Source organism: Photinus pyralis, unplaced genomic scaffold (assembly GCF_008802855.1).
Source record: "Photinus pyralis isolate 1611_PpyrPB1 unplaced genomic scaffold, Ppyr1.3 Ppyr1.4_LG4, whole genome shotgun sequence".
NCBI classification, from domain to species: domain Eukaryota; kingdom Metazoa; phylum Arthropoda; class Insecta; order Coleoptera; family Lampyridae; genus Photinus; species Photinus pyralis.
The window spans coordinates 38914631-38932483 of NW_022170511.1; the positions used below are offsets into that span (position 1 = coordinate 38914631).

Sequence of the window (17853 nt, forward strand, 5' to 3'; positions counted from 1 at the left end):
ATTGTACTCGGCCCTAGCGACAACACATGCATTTGTACTGTTGCAACAATTCCATTATGGTGGATGCTGCATCACTAAAAACTTTGACTCAAATATTATAAAATGACTGTAATTGAATGTCTTTAATTATTATCGTCGTGTGCTGTTATTGGAAGTAGACACTGTAAATGTTTAAATGGAAACATATGTTTCTTACAAAAAGTGATAGAGCTTTTCTACGCGAATTTAATGAAATATCGTAAATTTACAGTTGATGACAATTGTTTATAATAATTCATATACTTCACTGCAAGCATAAAAAATAAACGTCCACGTAAACCCTTATTTAGCTTAAAAATTTTGAAACAGAATTTATAAACGAGCGGTGATTTTTTAAATTATTATTAAGCTATATGTATCGAATTTTCATTACCTCTTTCTGTCATTTTTCTCATTATTTTTTAAATGTACAAAGATATTAAAGAAAATCGTAGTGGAACTCAAGTTCAAAGCTCACAAGAGTTTGGGATCCATTTCTCTATCACATGAAATACACTTTCTATAATTGCTACTATAAATGATAGATTAGAAGGGAAAATGAAAACATCATCCCACTTCTAAAAACAATTGGTGCAAAGAAGACACAATACAAAACTTTTTATTAAAGGTAAGATACAACAGGCAGGTAGTGGTTTGGACGATCCTATATACAATATAGGTACTGAATTTGATGTCAGCAAATTTCACATTTCTAAAGGGGGTGTTGTTGCTGATCAGATATGACAGACAGGATAAAATACAACAGGTAGAAGTTTGGCCCGTCCGGCTTTCAAGGCGTCACCAACTTCCGTGACACGGGTCCTTGATTAGTGTGTTCAACTGTTCATATCAATCTCACACCCACTCAAATTAAAATTTCGTACGTAAACGCGGCGTCATGAACAATTAATGCTGCAGCGTAACATTTGCAAGTCAAATTTGACGAATTGTAACAGCGAAAGGTGGCGGTTTCTTGCAAGACGCAAGGATAAAGCTAATGGGTATTATAATTTGTAATACAGATCCTTTGCGGCACGTTTCCTCCCTCTCTCTCTCGGTTAATAAGAACGAATGTAAGATAAATTCGCATCAGGTTGGCATAACTAAATTATCTCTCCGGCGTAAACTCTAGAAGTCAGAGATTTATGCGTTAACGCTACAATCAATCAAATTAATCTCGCATAGAGATCGTATAACTTCGAAATAGATTCTGGTTTTGTTACACTAGGAAGAGTCAATAAATAACTAGAAAGGAATGTAATATAAGCCCTTTCGTGCTATAATTCATCCCAGAAAGGGTTTTTAGATTTATTTTACTCCAATGTACATTTATAACTTGCCTGAGGTTTTAATGAGACAGCTTGACGATACCATCGTTCCGCATCATCTTGTCTTCCAGCTTGTCTCATCGCCGTGGCTGCGGCGACGGCCAGTTCATAATCCCTTGGCCGTAATTCCGCAGCTTTTTCGTACATATCCGCAGCTTCTTTATGTCGTCCGCGAGACGCGAGGAATTCACCTACGGACAAAAGAGAAGCAAAAGAATGGATTAGGCTTGATATTAAAAAAATGCGCTCTATTAAGCTAACAAGAAATATCAGCTCATGAAGAAAAGTAGTTTCGAGCTTAACTGAAATATTTCGTTCCGCTATTAATTTTCTTAATATTACCTACATACAAACCCAACATATCCCCGGATATATAACCTTCTAGCAAGCGAATCTCTTTTATGACTCTGGGAAATTGAGGGAGCTTCGTATCTTACGAATACACGGAAAAAGAGTAGCGCAACAAAATCGCACACAAATCCGACAATAAAAAGATTGCTCTTGATGTAGAGCAGTTAAACGAATATTATTTGCATTTAAAATTTTTAACGTGTGCTCTTTATTGCCTTCTTAAATTGCATCAAATGCAAGAGCATAAAATTGAGAGCGAAACGGGGATGACGTCGTTAACATTTTGTGTACAAGTCGGCACGTATACGTCGTTTACTGATGTCTCTCCCTGATCCCAACCCTACGTTACAGGATTCTTCAAAATGTCGTTTCTAAACATCACAATCGTGCCAACGCCATGAAATCCTCTGCAATCTTTCATTATTTTTATACAATTTAGACGATTAGGTTTGAAATAAGAGACGACGAGGACGACAGAAGATTATACCGCAAAATATCCTTTTTAATCCCATGAGCTGTATTTACGCATGAAAAGGAAATAATCCACATTTTTATTTTTATTAGACTTTCATCAGAAATTCACCTAAAATAATCCGCTAGTCTCTTTACAAAGGTAAATCTGAGCTGAAACTTTGAAATAGTTCTAATAATTTTTTAGCACTTATTTGTCAAGTTGAAACTTGCAAAACACTTTTAGATTTAATCTTTGAAGTAACCATACGCGTCCAAAAATCAACCAAAAAACGGTTCAATGCATTCCTGGTCCCCCTTCCTTTCCAGAAAGATCGTGGCGGCCCTATTGCCTTCCCTCTGGCTCTCTTATCGGTCTGGTCACTATTTTATCAAGGGTGTCTGACTTCAAAATTGTCGATTTCGTCGATGTCTCGTAGATGGATCGCCACTTTTTCTTGCTTTGCGCACCTATTCGTGCAATTCGCCCAGCTCATTTCTTGTTGGAGCCTATTCTTCGCTCCCTTGGTATCTGATCTGACGTCCTTGGTCTTTTGAACCGCTTTCACGGCCTGGCTGGGTTCCTTTTCCAGCGCTATTTTTTTGGCACCCTTGAGCAAATCGGTATAAGTCGATCTTCCTTAATTAGGACACCTTTTGCCTGTTCGTTTTTACGTTCTCTTTCCGCAAGCCATCAAAGCAATCCTGGATTGTTTTTTTTATATAGAACGCACTCTGCGATTCTTATCCACTTATCCTTTTCCTCGGGTGCAGTGTAAAATTTAACGTTCACTCTTTCAAGATTTCGCCATCATTAGAACCTAATAGCGCCAGAGATAAGGGGCAAATAAGTTGCATAAACAGTGTAAAAACCGGAAATTTACCGAAAATATAAGTGAAATAGACTATAAGATTACAACCGCAATGTAAAGAAACATTTTTTTAAGAAATCGAAACATAATTCAGAGAACGGAAGATCCAAAGGTTGAACCATTGCTGTGTCAAAGATTCTCGCTTATTATTCAAGAAGAGAATGTGGCACAGAGATAAGTATTGTACTGTTTTTGGTGATTACCAGGGGGATTACATATATTGTTAAAATAAATCATATTCTCTGCTTCTAAAAAAATCCGCCAATTTTCTCCATTATAATAATAATAATAATAATGATTTATTCCCTACTTCTGTACAAACCAATTAACTAACAGTATAAATAAAATTATAAAATAAACAGAAGAAACCTATTACAGGTGTCGGGAAGAAAATAGAGCGCTTATACAATAACTAAAAAATAATATTTTATTTTTTTTTCCTTAATAATGTGAATAGAAATAGAAATAATATGGATGATGAAATGTGAACTAAGAATTGGTATCATGAAAGCTATAGAACTCTTTTAATGAGTAAAATTCCTGCGATTTTAACCATAATTTCAGGCTGCGTTTAAATTTGGTTAATGATTGCTTATTGTTACTTAACTCCCAGAAAAATGAAAAAAACACGCAAAATACTATTGCTGTATGCATCTGGAGTATCTAAGAAGTTGTAAAAACGAAGCAATGCAAGTTCAAGATTTTTGCATAATGCTCAGACACCATTATTCCGATACACGCCGTTGTTCGAGAAGTAATCTAAATTTTACGGTAGCTAGATGAAGTAATAACGGTGAACTAATGCAGCCAGCTTACATATTTTATTCAGAAAACTGAAACGTATAATTAATGGCCTTTAACGATCAATTCTCTGAACCTTTTACTAACAGTTTCGTATAATATAAAAACGTAATTGAGCCATAAAGAAATTAAATTGAAATGTCTTACTTTAGGCGTCAATTCAACCACACTGACGGGTTAATTTCGATTTCACGTATGAAAAATGAAATCAAAGCGAGTAATCACTAACAGTGACAATTTACAGTGAACAGTTCTGTTACTACACATATAATATCATGCTAAAATTCGCATATGACTGGAGCAGCTGTGTGTCACGGTTTAATCAAAATGTTCACATTTCATATGATTCCTGCTCCATTATTCCACGAAGAGCTTCCAGCTAGCTTTCAATGCCGATATTAAAAACGCTTAATGGTCTATTTGTTTCTGGATTAAACGCGTATAAAATGTGACATGAACGGGAAAACCATTGGCGTCACTACTAGGTGTAAGTATCTAATTATTATACACTTAGAGCTATTATTTTATTCAAATGTAGAAAACTTTTTTTAATGGAAGACACAATTACTGTATTTCCAGACTGAAACCTTATTATTAACATAAATTGCAAAGAAATGGGGTTCCTTAACGTTATTTTAAACTCCTGGCAAAATCAATACTAATCTGTAGGAAAATTATCAAGCACCCTTCAATAAACATCAAGTCCCCAAATAGTTGGCGGTAAATCTTGCGGAAGTAACTTAATTCAAATATCCTAGGGTGTTATCATGCTCCTTTCGTAACCATCCTTGCGGTGTGTACGCAATAAATTGCCCTCCGTATCAAAAGTATCGATTGTAACTAAAATGTACTGTAGTTTTGCTATACGTAATTTTGGGAATACTATATAAAAACAGAGCAATTCGGTTCCGGCAGAAAAGGGTCTTGAAAGAAAGTAACTTTGTTGAGATTTATGTACGGCTCTAACACCACCATTAACACCTTTGGGGTAGTAGAATTCACATTTCATATGTATCCTGTAATGTTATAAGACAGAAAAGCCCGCCGGAAAAGTTCGAGTCATAAATTTTCTAGAGGTGTTTGAATAAGGATAATTGACAAGGACTATTTTCTTTGAATAAATTTTCCCCCCCAAACTTTTCATAGAGGTAAACGTTTCCGTTTTGAACTACAGTAATAGGTTTTTATTGTTACGAAAATGAGTTAGGCGAACAAAGGCGTTCCATAAAAGCTTTTAACGGAAATTATTTAACTACGTAATGCCTTCACAACCGGTGACCAAACACATTTTGAAATTTTCTACTCGTATCAAGTACTATTGCTGAACAAATTGTTAATAATTTTTCGTTTCTCTTTAAATGAACGCTCTGTTTCTGTAAACATTCCAAAATTGGCTGATGGCTATGCTCATAAGTAAATTTGTACCAACAGTTTGTTTTAGGTATAAGCGGATTTTGGTTAAACAAAGATCTTGTAAAAGCAAATTTATTTTGTCTTTAGAAAAAATGAATTCGTTTTATGTACTAACTTCAGCATCGAATTTTTAACTAATACACTTAATATATCTCTGATACTTAGAATCCCCCTATAAAACCCATTCGCATCAATAAAAGATTTATCCTATTATCTTGAACTCCATCAAAACTGGACATTTGAATAAACTTATGAATGAAATACCTACTTGGTCTCATTTCATCTACTTATTTCTCCACATAACTTTTCCTGGCCACTTCTTCCTTTTTTAACACTGACACCCCAATTACAGTTATGTATGAAACGATGGAGGTAAGCGATAACTCAAATCATTTCTTTAAATTTAAAAAAATCATTACTTCCAAATCAAATGATTGTTGTTGATATTTAAAGAAGATACAATTGTCTTTTCCTTTTACTTATTTACAGTTTCTTCATCAATAGATTCACTTGATATTAGGATCCGATGTCTTTCTTCAGTTGAATTGTGATTGTAAAGGAAAGTGATCTTTTCTTCAGTGTTGACATTACCACACTCGTTTGTCTTTTGTGATTAATGAAAATCTTGACGGGACTGATTCTCTGTACGTACAAGAACTCAATGAAGACGCTTACAAGTAAAATTCGAGAAAGTTTAGAGTTGAGAGGAACATGAAGAAACTTGAGGAGAATTTAAGGAACTTAATAGAAAGTTTTAGGACACATAAGCAAGATTTAAACAAGAACTTGAGAGGAACAATTAATTTTAGGGTAATTTAAAGGGCTTAGGGTGTAGAAGCTTAGAGATTGAGAGTGTGTAAGGAATTTGAGCGGAGAATCGGAGAAGGATTGGAGAAGAGAGAATTTAAAGAGAAACTAGAGAGGAACGTTGAATATTAGGAAAGCTTTATGGGAACTTGAGGAGAATATGATACGAACTGGAGAGGTACTTCACGCCAGGTTTTTTAGACCTTCTTAATGCAACAACTTCGTCACTAAAAGGAGCTGAACGCGTTATAGCAGTAGTGGTAGACGGTTTTAATTCAAAGGTAATTTGTTTTCGAAATAATTACAATAATTAAGGTAATTGGGAATTGTATTATGGATTTTTTTTAAATTTTTAACCCCTATGCGTTTGTGGAGAGTTGCATCCAGAACCTCCACATGCACATCGCACTTTGCGGATAATTCAGTTGGTTTCTAAAATTTCCACTGTTTGTTTAGGTCTCAGATTCGCCTTTTTTTTCCTGCGCTGGTCTTAACCTCACAATTCGTTTATGCTACTCGCGGAAGTCGAAAATGAACTAAATTAATTCCGTTTCCCTTTTGTTGTATGCTCTTTAGAGTAGCAACTGGATACAACATACAATTTTGAAACAAAAGGCAAAGCCTTGTAATGTTGTTATTACATTATATGAAACTTAAAATGTTTTTCTTTGAAGCACTTTATATATACTCCTGGGATTTATTTAAAAATGTACTTAAGAGAAAAACGCCAAAGGTAGGAACAAGTAAATGAAAACAAACAAAACTAAAACATAAACAACACAATGTAAATTTCCTTTAAATTGTATTAATATAGGTAAAGTTTAAAGCGGGTTCACGGCCCTTTTCGTTTTGCTTTATCTGTATTTACAAGCGCAGTGTTACCTAAAGCATCAAAAGCAATATACACTGCGTTCTAGTAGTGGCACCTGGGGCATAGAATTGTTGGTTTTTGGAGATCTGTAACGATGTTCTGTTACTGCAATAATGTCCGTGTAACTAAGTATTATTCAAATTAATTCCCACAAATACCCATCTTTCATTCAATTCTGGGTAATAAGAAAGAAAAGTTTTACTTCTTTAGGATTTCAATACTTCGCCATACAACTTTGGACAGATGGCATTATAATATATAAATTGTATAAATGGGATTTTTGTAGAAGAATCTTTGCAATAAGAAAAAGAAAGGGGCGAATGAAAAAGCATAAAACATCATTTTAATCATGTTTATTTACCACCCCCTTAACTTACAAAATTGATACTGAAAAATTAGGGATTTCCAGCTTGCCCACTGCCTGCTAGGAGGAATAAAAATGATGGCAATTTCTAATTTTTCAGATAATATATAGACAAATTTGCAATGAATTGACAAAACTGTGCAACAGTGGAAAAATTTAACCGACTGCTTAGTGCTGATGCATAAAAATCAGGTTTCTTTTAAATGTTTACGCTACCATGTGTCATGCGCCTATAAATTTCCCTACATTTACCTCAACGTAAATTGAATTTTGATTACAATAATTATGTTATTCATTAAGCTTTATACATTTTCCCATTTACTAGATTTATTTGCTCTTATTTAAAGCATGCACGAAAATCCGTTACTTTGGATTAATGTAATTGAAATTCATACAGTTTCGACTAGGAAAGTGCTGTGTTTAATTTTGTGCTTTTTGCATAAAACGTCGAAACGCACTCATTTTTCGCTGTAGAACCTCTGTGGTGTATGTAAGTAAAAGACTTGTAGTCAGATGTCGCGAATCCCACTTCTTGACTTACCGGGTTGCGGATAAAGAAGGACAGACGATCCACGTGTCGAATAACTCTGTCTGTATATCCGTATCTAAATTTACTTATTTATTGTCCATCTTGTTCTGGGCCCTCATCAGAGTGATCCCATAATGTTTTTTGGAAATAATAGAGAAAAAAAGCCTTAAACCCTTCTAGCAGAACAGTCACTTGCAAAGTCTCCAGAAAAGTCACGACTACATTTTGCAAGGAACGTTTTTCGATACCTTCCCCTGTGGAAAGCCATAGAATTCTGTTCTTTCATAAAAATCTACTTTGAAACCTCCTTATTGGAAGCCTCTCTTTAAACCTCTTCCAAAAAACCTCCTTAGTAACACTTTGGAAACAAAACAGTAAACCAGAGGGCGCGTCCCAGGATACCCCTCAACCTATCTTACAGGTCACCGAGGCTCAACGACAATCCCGGCAGCTGAGCAGAAGAGGAGAATGAAGGTCGCTGACCAAAGGTAGCGATTATAGATACCAATAACCACCTTCTCGGTAGGCTGACGGCTAACTAGGTGGATATGGTACAAATGACCAGCATCTGTTCACACTGAAAGGCGCTACAATAGCACTCCGGTTCAGGTGTTAGAGGGGCGAGATCCTAAAACCCTTGAGTGGGTGAAGGAGGTGATTGGCAAGCTTCCACAATTGTGGGAGGCTACATGCAGGAAGACTGCCTTCCTAGGCTCCGAAAGGCTGCCATCTGGATCCCGGGGGAGCTTGAAGACCTGGTGGTTGTCAAGCGGCGCTTGTTGGCGCAAAATTCCTGAGTAATGATGTCTCTCCCACACAGCCGTGAAGGTTCAACTTCAAGGGAGGCTGATAGTTTTCGGCATTGAGGGTAAGGACCAGGCTAACCTAATCGCCAGCTGGGATGGAGAAGGCTCTATGGGCTTTCCTGTCAAAAGTGAGAGTTACTCGAGGTCATACTTTCTGGGTACTGCATACTAAACACGTGCACCGCATTTAAAGGGTTACGTTCTCTAGTGGACTGAGCAACTAGAAAAACATCGAGCCAGAAGACTATTCAACAAAGCCAAACGACAGAGGCGCGGAGAAACATGGGAAGAGGCTTTAGCCGAGTACTATTCTGTGATAAGAAGATCCAAAAGAAGGACAAAGGAATCGATTCGATACCAACAGCATCGCGCCTACAAAAAATATGAATTAATTAACTTATTTATTTATTTATTATCCCCCTCTTGTTATGGGCCCTCATCAGGCTTGCGCCCAATTACAGAGTGACCCGCATAATGCCTTTTAAAGGTGCCCCTGCAGAAGGTCTAAAGTTCTTCTATACTACTCCTTACGAATTAGGAAAACTACAGGAAAACCTAATTCGGAGTAGCCGGCAGAAAGCTCGAAGCTTATCTACAGAAATTCCCATCACAGATGAAAAATTCTTACATCAGCCCAGGTTCAAACACCCGACTTCCGGCTAAGTAGTCCAACGCTCTCCCACTGAGCCACATGCCCGGAGGTGGACACCAGGGAAACATTAAAGCTCCTCATAAACACACACACAGGCAGACGGTCACCCAAAAGAAACCTGGGGCTTTTTTGTTACTGTTCGTAGGACGCTGTGAGGTACTGGGGTAGGATTTCCTGATGATGATGTAAATGAAATATCGTAGGAAAAATTCAAAAAAATGATTGAGTGTTAAGCCAGGAATCGAAAATGTGCAACCAATGTTAGAGGAAATTATCCCGTTATCTATAGCATAAGTTTTTGTTAGTGGTGTACTACAAAATTATAATGATTCAAATTCAAAACGTAGTTGATAAAGCATTACGATAGAATAAATAATATTCCTTACTGAGGAATCATGAATTGATTAGAGTGCGTAATAAACACGAAAGATCGAGAAGAGGTAGAACAAAATTAAACGACACGAAGCTGCGGAAATGATCAAAAAAGCCTCCATTACAGTGCCGCACAAAGCACTTTTATGACGTTGTTTTATAAATGAAATTGTCATTAATTTACGCGGTATACGCCCGGCCGGGGTATAAATTTAAAAACATTCATATTTCCCAAATATGAAAACTGTAAATCAATGAATAAATTAAATGTCATTTTTTTTTGTTTACGAGATTAAAGGTAATATAAGTGCAAATACGGTTACTGCTTTAACAAAATTTAACATTTTCCATTAACAAACTTTATTACATTATAAGGCCGTAATAAAATTTATTACATAGAAAATTCAGAAGGGCTTACGAAAATTCACTCGCGCGTAAAAAAATTACAGTTGTTTATTTGCGTTTATTAATATTGGGGGTGTACTTCGGTGACGCGGCGAAGATTTTTCGCGTCGTTGTCGCGATCTATCAGTCGTGGAAGATTTGTTGTTTTTTACGTGGTTGATTTATAATAGATGACTTCGTTATGGTAATGCTTCGAGTTTTTCTCCACTTTAGTTATAAAAACGCCGATAAATAAAAACTTCAATTTGCAAAGTTTAGGAGTTTAGTACCAAATGGTACATGTCGGGGGGTTAAGAAATCAGCACATCAATTACGTGAGGCGGAAGTATGAAATGACGTTTCGGCAGTTTGCAGTGTAGTTCGTGTCCAATTATCGTGAAACGATACCGATTTTGAAGCGCCTGAATGTAATTTAATAATCGCCACGAACAAGCCGTTCACTTGTATCGCGTCAACCCCTTACTATATCGATCTGCATCCGCTCATTATTCAAATTGCTATCGCTATTAAATTAAGCAAAATAAATCACACACTGAATTCGCACATCGTCAATTACCATTACAAAACAAAAGTAGAATTCATGTACAGCTTGCAATCCTCACTGTATTAAAAATAATTAGCAATCTTAAGCTCCAAATGTTACCCCTAGAGACACTTGGCAACAAAGGTAGCCATAAAGGCAACGATTTCCTTGTGTAACGATAAATACGGAGGAGGAGAGAACCTTGTTTACCGTATTGTTTCATCCTCCACCTTTCCGAAGACACAAAGGGAATTTGACCTGTTTATATACAGATACAACTCAAAGAAAAGCAATGCCCGTTTAATTACGAAGACTCAGTAAAATATAGGACGCGAAAAAACCTTTAGCCGACTCGTGCGTTATATTTTAAACATAATGAAATATGGCTTATGGTTGGTTGTGCAGTTTTAAAATCTAAATAGCTTTACGTTCTGGTTATGTGGCGTTTTGTGTGAACATTTTTCATGTGCCACAATTATATTTTCATATCAACAAATTTATGGCTAATGCTAAAACAACGACAAAGAAAATATTTTGCTGGGCTGGGGATATTAAATAAACGGTATGTAACGCTTGCGAAGTAACGCAATGCTGGACATCATGAAGGGTTAGGGGATGATAATAATGTAACTCATTATCTCGATCATTTAGAAAGAAAGAGCTTTAATTATTCACCCGCTATTAAGAGAGATAAAAAAAATGAAAATTCCTGAAAAGGAAAACCATGCACTTTTACAATTTTTAACATGTAAATTGGTACAAGACCAGTGACGGATTTACATAGAGGCACACTAGGCACGAGCCTAGGGGCGGCAGCTTTAGAGGGCGGCATTTTTTGCACTATATTTATTTTATTTAACATCTTAAGTTTTAAAATAAGTCCCCTAACAAGTTATAAAACTGTAAGAACGATAATCGACAATGCAAGGTTTGACGTGTGTGAAAACGTAAAAGGGAATGACCCTGGTGGGGCAGAGGGTGTAAGGGGGTGAAGTAGTTTTTGGTTAAAAAGTTGTCCCCCTTGACAAACAGCTAGTTTTCGATAAATCTGTGGTGAGAAGTTTTCAAATTCACACCCTGTATAATAAGATTAATAGACTAATGACATATCCACGTATTTGTATGGTTGGGCCGAAAATTATCATTTAACACAAAAATTTATATAACTTATGGTCCTTCCGGCCACTGATTAAGAAAAAATTAACTTAAAACCAACGACTCAGTATTTTATGGCATTTTCGAAATTTACATGAAAATCTACGTCGCTTGATACCATACCCAGCATCAAAGGTTTTCAAGTTATTCAAGATTTTTCAAAATTTTTTACCCTGTACCTATAACTCCGTTGACTTGAACTTAAAAAGGTTTTCAAAAATCAACAATACTGACTTGATGCTACATGAAAATGATTTAGATTTTGATCGGTTTTCTACAGGGTGTTTTAAAACTAATGCTCACTTCAAACCGTAAAAGTTGATTTTTTCAAATGAAACGTGCTTTATTTTTCTGCACTTTCAAATGTTGAAAAAATTCTACATCGACCATAATTGTTACATTCCCTATACCCATATGTTATTCTTTACGTTTTATTTTAGATTTTCTAAAATTGTGACTGTTACGCATAATTTTCTTCTAAAATTCCCTTGGATTCTGCAAAATATACTTCATTTTGCCAACAAATATTGTTTAGTACTTCTCTTACTAGAAATCGTTGCAGTAATCCATATTGAAACCCTTACTTTAGATGTTTTTTTTGATAACTTTCTATTAAATAGAGAACTTATAAAAAAGGAGCGTTACTAGAATTTATGAAAACCTGTTTCAGAAATTGAACGAATTTTCTTGAAAAAAATCCAATTTCAATGACATATTAGATGTATTCTTAGAAAATTGTACTCAAAATTTTGTTTAAATCTCTTTGGAATTAAACATTAGCCTTCTTGACGAACCCGAAAGATTTGTGAGATCTTAAAATTATTAGACTTTGCTTTAAAATCTTAGAAGCTTTTCTAGAAGACTTATTCGAAACTTTTCTACAAATTGCACCTTTTCATCTACTTAGGACTCTTCTTAAATTTGTATTTTGAGTAGAAACCAAATTAGAAAGCGTCCTGGTGATCTTCTAGTCTGTATTTTATAGAAACATTCCGAAGTAATTATCTGAGAAGTCTTTCTTGAAGTTTAAAAAATATGTAATACTGTTTCAGGTACAAACTGTCTCTGGATTAAATAGGTACTTTAATTTCTATATGATACTATTTAGGTGTACATTTTTCCTTAGAAACTATTGCAGAATCAAATAAACCCCATATGATACTTTTTCTAGCAAATTTTGTTATACGAATTTCATATATAAAAAATAAACATTCCAGTTAGGGTTGAATGAAGTCATGACCACAGAGGGAGTGTCCGATCTCCCCATACGCGATTATTGAAAACGGGCCGCCTTAGAATATTAAAAAATTTATATTTCCGCAACCAAATGAAGATGACAAAGGTCTTCGTCTCTTAGAGGGCCACTAAGAAATTCCAAAGCAAAAGTGTGCTCAGAAAGGTAGAGAAATGAATTTTTCGTGATTTGCCTCTTTTCCTTGTGTACTTCTCGCACAGAAATTATTGCACGATCCCATAAACCTCATATGATTTTTCTTGTAAATTTTATGCATTAAAAAGGAAAAAAACAGCCCCTCCTCCAAATTCCACCATGGAACGGGGAATATTTTGGTAAAATTATTTTTGGTAAAGACACAATTAACGTGCATGAATGACTTGCAGTATTCGTAAGGTAATTTTCTATGAAAAGCTTACAATATCAAGGTAGATAACACAATCTACAAAAAACAAAAAGGACCTCCAAGAAGCTCTATATAGCAAGCATGTTTTGATAGCGAGTTACTCATCATTGGTAAAAGCAATCAAAAGGCCTCTTTCCACTGAAACTAAATGATACGTACCGTATCATTTGTACAAACAGTAATATAAATCGTCTATTGCTAAAAGTTTAAAATATCCATCGGTAATTGTGACCTTTGTGTATACTAAACACACCAACTTCGAAGCTTGCTGTGCGAATATTTAATTACAATGTAAATTTTGCGTTAAAATTTAAATTAAACACCGCATTCCGTGTTTTGTTACCTACTAATATTGCAATGGCCTCCAGCTGCTAAAATAATGTATATTTTGTAGCTTAATTTTCATTAGGCCCCAAAAATGTCTGCCTTGAAAATCACACAATCGCATCTTTCACCCCGCAGGAAAGCAAGTTAGTCGTCTTATACAGAATTAATGTAAAGGAAACTTAACGACCTATTTTATGTCCAATTTCTTAAGGCCAGTGATACTGTAAAACCACAAAGTATCGGAGAAATGTCCGTGACCAGTGCACCATCACAGAGTTTGCATGCAAGCGATCAGAAATGATCTAGATGGTGGTTTTTCTACCTTCCTATATGCTAGCATTTAAGAAAGATGCAACTTAATTGAATAATTGGCATCGCAATATTCGCATATGAGTACACACTATAAACAAGTTCTTGAAGTTTTCTGGGCAACCAACTAAAATTTACAAGTCCCCGTCTCGTAATTTTGCGTTAAAATTAAAGTAGAAAGTCGTGTTTCGGTCGAAGAAATTTTCCGTAACAAACTGTTCGTGTAGAATGTCGTCGTATAATGCGGGTCGTAGAGATCCCTCGACCGCGTTTTAGAGAAGCGTAAACCTGGACATTCCCAAAGCGCCAAATAAACATCTCCGAAGAGGAATTGTAACATTTATAAAGAAGCGCCACTTTAAAATTACAGTTGAATTAAATCTGTACGTACAACTTACCGTAATAGTGATAAACACTTGCATCCTGGGGGGCCAAACGTTGCGCCCTTCGGAACCACTGCTCGGCCTCCGCGACCCGGCTCACCTGAAACGAGTATAAGCGATCACTTCTAAAATTTGCTTCGAGCCATTTGCTAAATGAAAAACGGAAAGGCGGGTAATTTGGAAACAATTCAAGTGTTTGAGCCATTAAAATCAAGCTCCCGTTTCTGTGTAATTTTTACGTTGAAGTTAAGATGCGTCAATTTTTTTTCAAGCTCGGCTTCTCTTTTTCCACCTCCCATTTGCAAATGACTTTCGTTCACAATTAAATTGAGTAGGCGCATTTTTCCACAAATTTCGCGGGCGGCTTGAAATTGTGACATCCTTGCATTTTTTTTTCCTTATTATCGACAAAGTTCGAATTGGAACCAGTCAAAAAGTTATTGCGAACTGATAACACATATATAGCAAAATTTTGTTATAGGATTAAATTGAACTGCAATGATTTATATAGTCATCGATATCCTTTTAATCAAAATTGCGTGTTCTCTTATAAGCTATGTTAGAAAAATGGGTAGACTACATAAATACTTCCAAAGCAATTTTCTAGCAACGTACGTATTTAACGTAGAAATTTTAGATGCCGTTATTTTACATAATGACATATAATTTGAAACAGTTAGAAGTTGATATTGATTTGATTAAAGACATTTATGGCAACAAAAGTGCAGTTCCTCAATAGTTTACCCTCATGTTTTATTTATTGCTAGCCTAGGTAAATACTAATACCTCGCGTGTTCACAGTGGAATACGTAGGTTACACCTGAAATATGGATATGTACATCAGGAACCGTGTTACAATCTCTCGATTGAATAATAAAATTGAAACCACAAACACGGTTTCCGTATCAAACCTGCTAATAAGTGGTTTTAGAGGTAACCCAAGGGCCTTTGTTCGTCGTTTTTAATAAAAAGGCTCGATTATAATGTTTTTAAATGTACGTGCGTGTGTGGATTTCACACACATTTTTGTTAGTGCTTCAGTTGATGACAGAAAGTGTTGCGTGATCTAATGGGTGCCCGAATAGAGCAAATAATGGTTAAATGCCATAGCCTAAACTGTTACTTTCGAGGTCTTCAAGTAAAAGCGGAGACGGTCCCTGCCATTAATAATGTTAAAACCACCTCATTGAGGTTCTCGATCTTTAAAAAGCGCAGAGTGGGGTAACGAGTAGGTTACATTAAATGCGACAAATTAACAGAAACAGAAATTATATACTCGTCCCTCACCTCCACAAATGCTTTTAGAATTCACCAGGTCCGATACTTTATCTTTTATACAACGCTCCAACTATTTCTATATGAAATGTTGTAGTCGAATAGACTAAAAATTATTTATAATCTGTCATATTATGGAAGGCGCCATGACAACAGCCAAGATGGAACATAAACAAAACAAAGTTGTACTATACTACTGTATTTTGTTGCCTTTGTGCCAATGTTTTCATTGTAAAATATGTAGTAGGCAGTTTTAAATAATAGAGTGTTTTTTTAGACTGACATTGAAATGTCCTAGAGAATTCGAAATATTTTGGCAACCGTGACAGGACACCAACGTAAGCTTAGGCGTGCGTTGCATCGTTGGAAGAAATCTACTAAAGAAGAAAGTTGCACCTAATGCTTTATTTACGAAAACCGCTAATTACTTAGAAAGGTAGCTACCTGCTCCTTAACCTGTTGTACAATAAGGTTATCGAATCCCTGAGGTCAAGTTTTGGTGGACACGAATTCATTCATTCATTCAAAAAAGTACACGCCCTTGGCCGATGTGTTTTGGTATCTTTAACGTGAACAATCAAAATGGAGCCTTACTCTTACATAAGTTATATCAGTCTACTCCTATGCAAACCCCAAACAGGCCAAGAATGGCAATCACATCATATTTAATGACACAAGCTTTGACAAATTAAGATCGCACCTTCAAAAGCATATATTTTTCGTTTGGCGCGCTTAATTCTCCTTTGAAAATATTTGCGATTTTTGGTACATAATCAATTTTTAATGAAGGAAATTAGTTTTGGGAATCTGCCAATATACACATTATTATTTTTTATTCGCAGTATTTTAAAAAAGTGCACCATATAAAGAAGTTGTTCTGTGACAGTTTGGATGGAAAAATTGAAGCTTTACCGCACCTCAAGCACGCACTAGAAACGGTCATTGAATAGCCCGGAAAATAAAAAGAAGAAGAAACACGTCCCTATTCATCAAGGACCCTAGGCGAAAGTAACAATAGGCGTGAAAATAAACGTAAAGCGGGAAAATCAGTACAACAACAGAAAAAGCTTAGGAAAAAGCAATAGACAAAGGGTAAAAACGGAACGATGGATATAAGAGAAATAAAGGCGAATTTCGATATAATTAACAATCTTAAAAAAATAGAAAGAATTCTACCGAATGGCACGCCACTGTTATAAAAACAACCAGCAAAATCCCAAAGAATGTCCCTAATTACAAAACGAAATATTAACGCTAATCTAAGATAAAGACAACCAAATAAGAATTAAAGGCTATTTCTATCGGCTTTGCCTGTTTTAACTTCGGTTCTATAGCTTCAAATGATGTTATCTGACCACATTCCTTTCTTCTTTTGTTATTTTAACTATCCCGGTGTATTCCATTCTGTTTTCCTGTTTTTGGTCCACTGGTTTATCTCTTCTCTCCTCATTTTTTATTCTCTCTAACAGTTTGATTTGTTATGTAAGACTTTCATCTCCGCTGTTTCCAATAATCTTTGTGTTTTGGCCGTGTCTGCACTTCGCAGTGTATGTCATTATCGGCCTTATTGTTATTTTATATATCCTAGTTTTCGTTTCGATTGTAAAGTATTTGTTTCTCCATAACGTGTCGTTTAGGCATCCTGCTCCTCTGTTCGCCCTATTCACTTGTTCTTGTTTTTCTTCATCATCTTTGCCGTGGCTCGACAATTTGACTCCCAAATATTCCTTGATAACAACCTTGGTTCTGCTGATATTAATATGGTTTTGGTTTTATCAGTCGAAATCATCATGTTATATTGAAGGAACGTGTCTTCAAACTGTTTGATTAATCTTTGTAGGTCATAGTCATTTTCCGCTATTATTATGGCATCGTCGACGTAACATATTATTTGAATTTCCTTTTCTCCCATTCTATATCCTTTTCTTTTATTGACTTTCTATATGATTTCGTCTATAATTAGGTTAAATATTAACGGTCGCAACGAATCTCCTTGTCTAATGCCTGTTTCATACGTTATTGGTTGCGAGAGTTCGCCCTCCAGTCTTACCTTCGTTATCTTTATATATGTTCTCTATTGTCTTTACTAAATCTGGTGGTACTCCCCTATTATATAGTAAATGTACAGCATCTCAGGTTCTTACTCTGTCAAACGCTTCCTTTAAATATACCGGGTGATCCAAAATGACTGCGGACAGTCTG

The 17853-nt window shown here is 35.7% G+C and overlaps 1 protein-coding gene across 1 annotated transcript in view; it reads right to left on the bottom strand.

The window, feature by feature from the left end:
• The window catches only part of LOC116168040 (protein O-mannosyl-transferase TMTC2), a 184275-nt gene that overhangs the window by 9806 nt on the left and 156616 nt on the right, over positions 1 to 17853 (bottom strand). The window contains exons 8-9 of the mRNA XM_031483693.1: positions 14392 to 14476; positions 1359 to 1537 (exon numbers count right to left, since the gene is read on the bottom strand). Of these exons, the coding sequence (XP_031339553.1) occupies positions 1359 to 1537; positions 14392 to 14476 (264 nt within the window). The remainder of the gene's footprint in view (positions 1 to 1358; positions 1538 to 14391; positions 14477 to 17853) is intronic.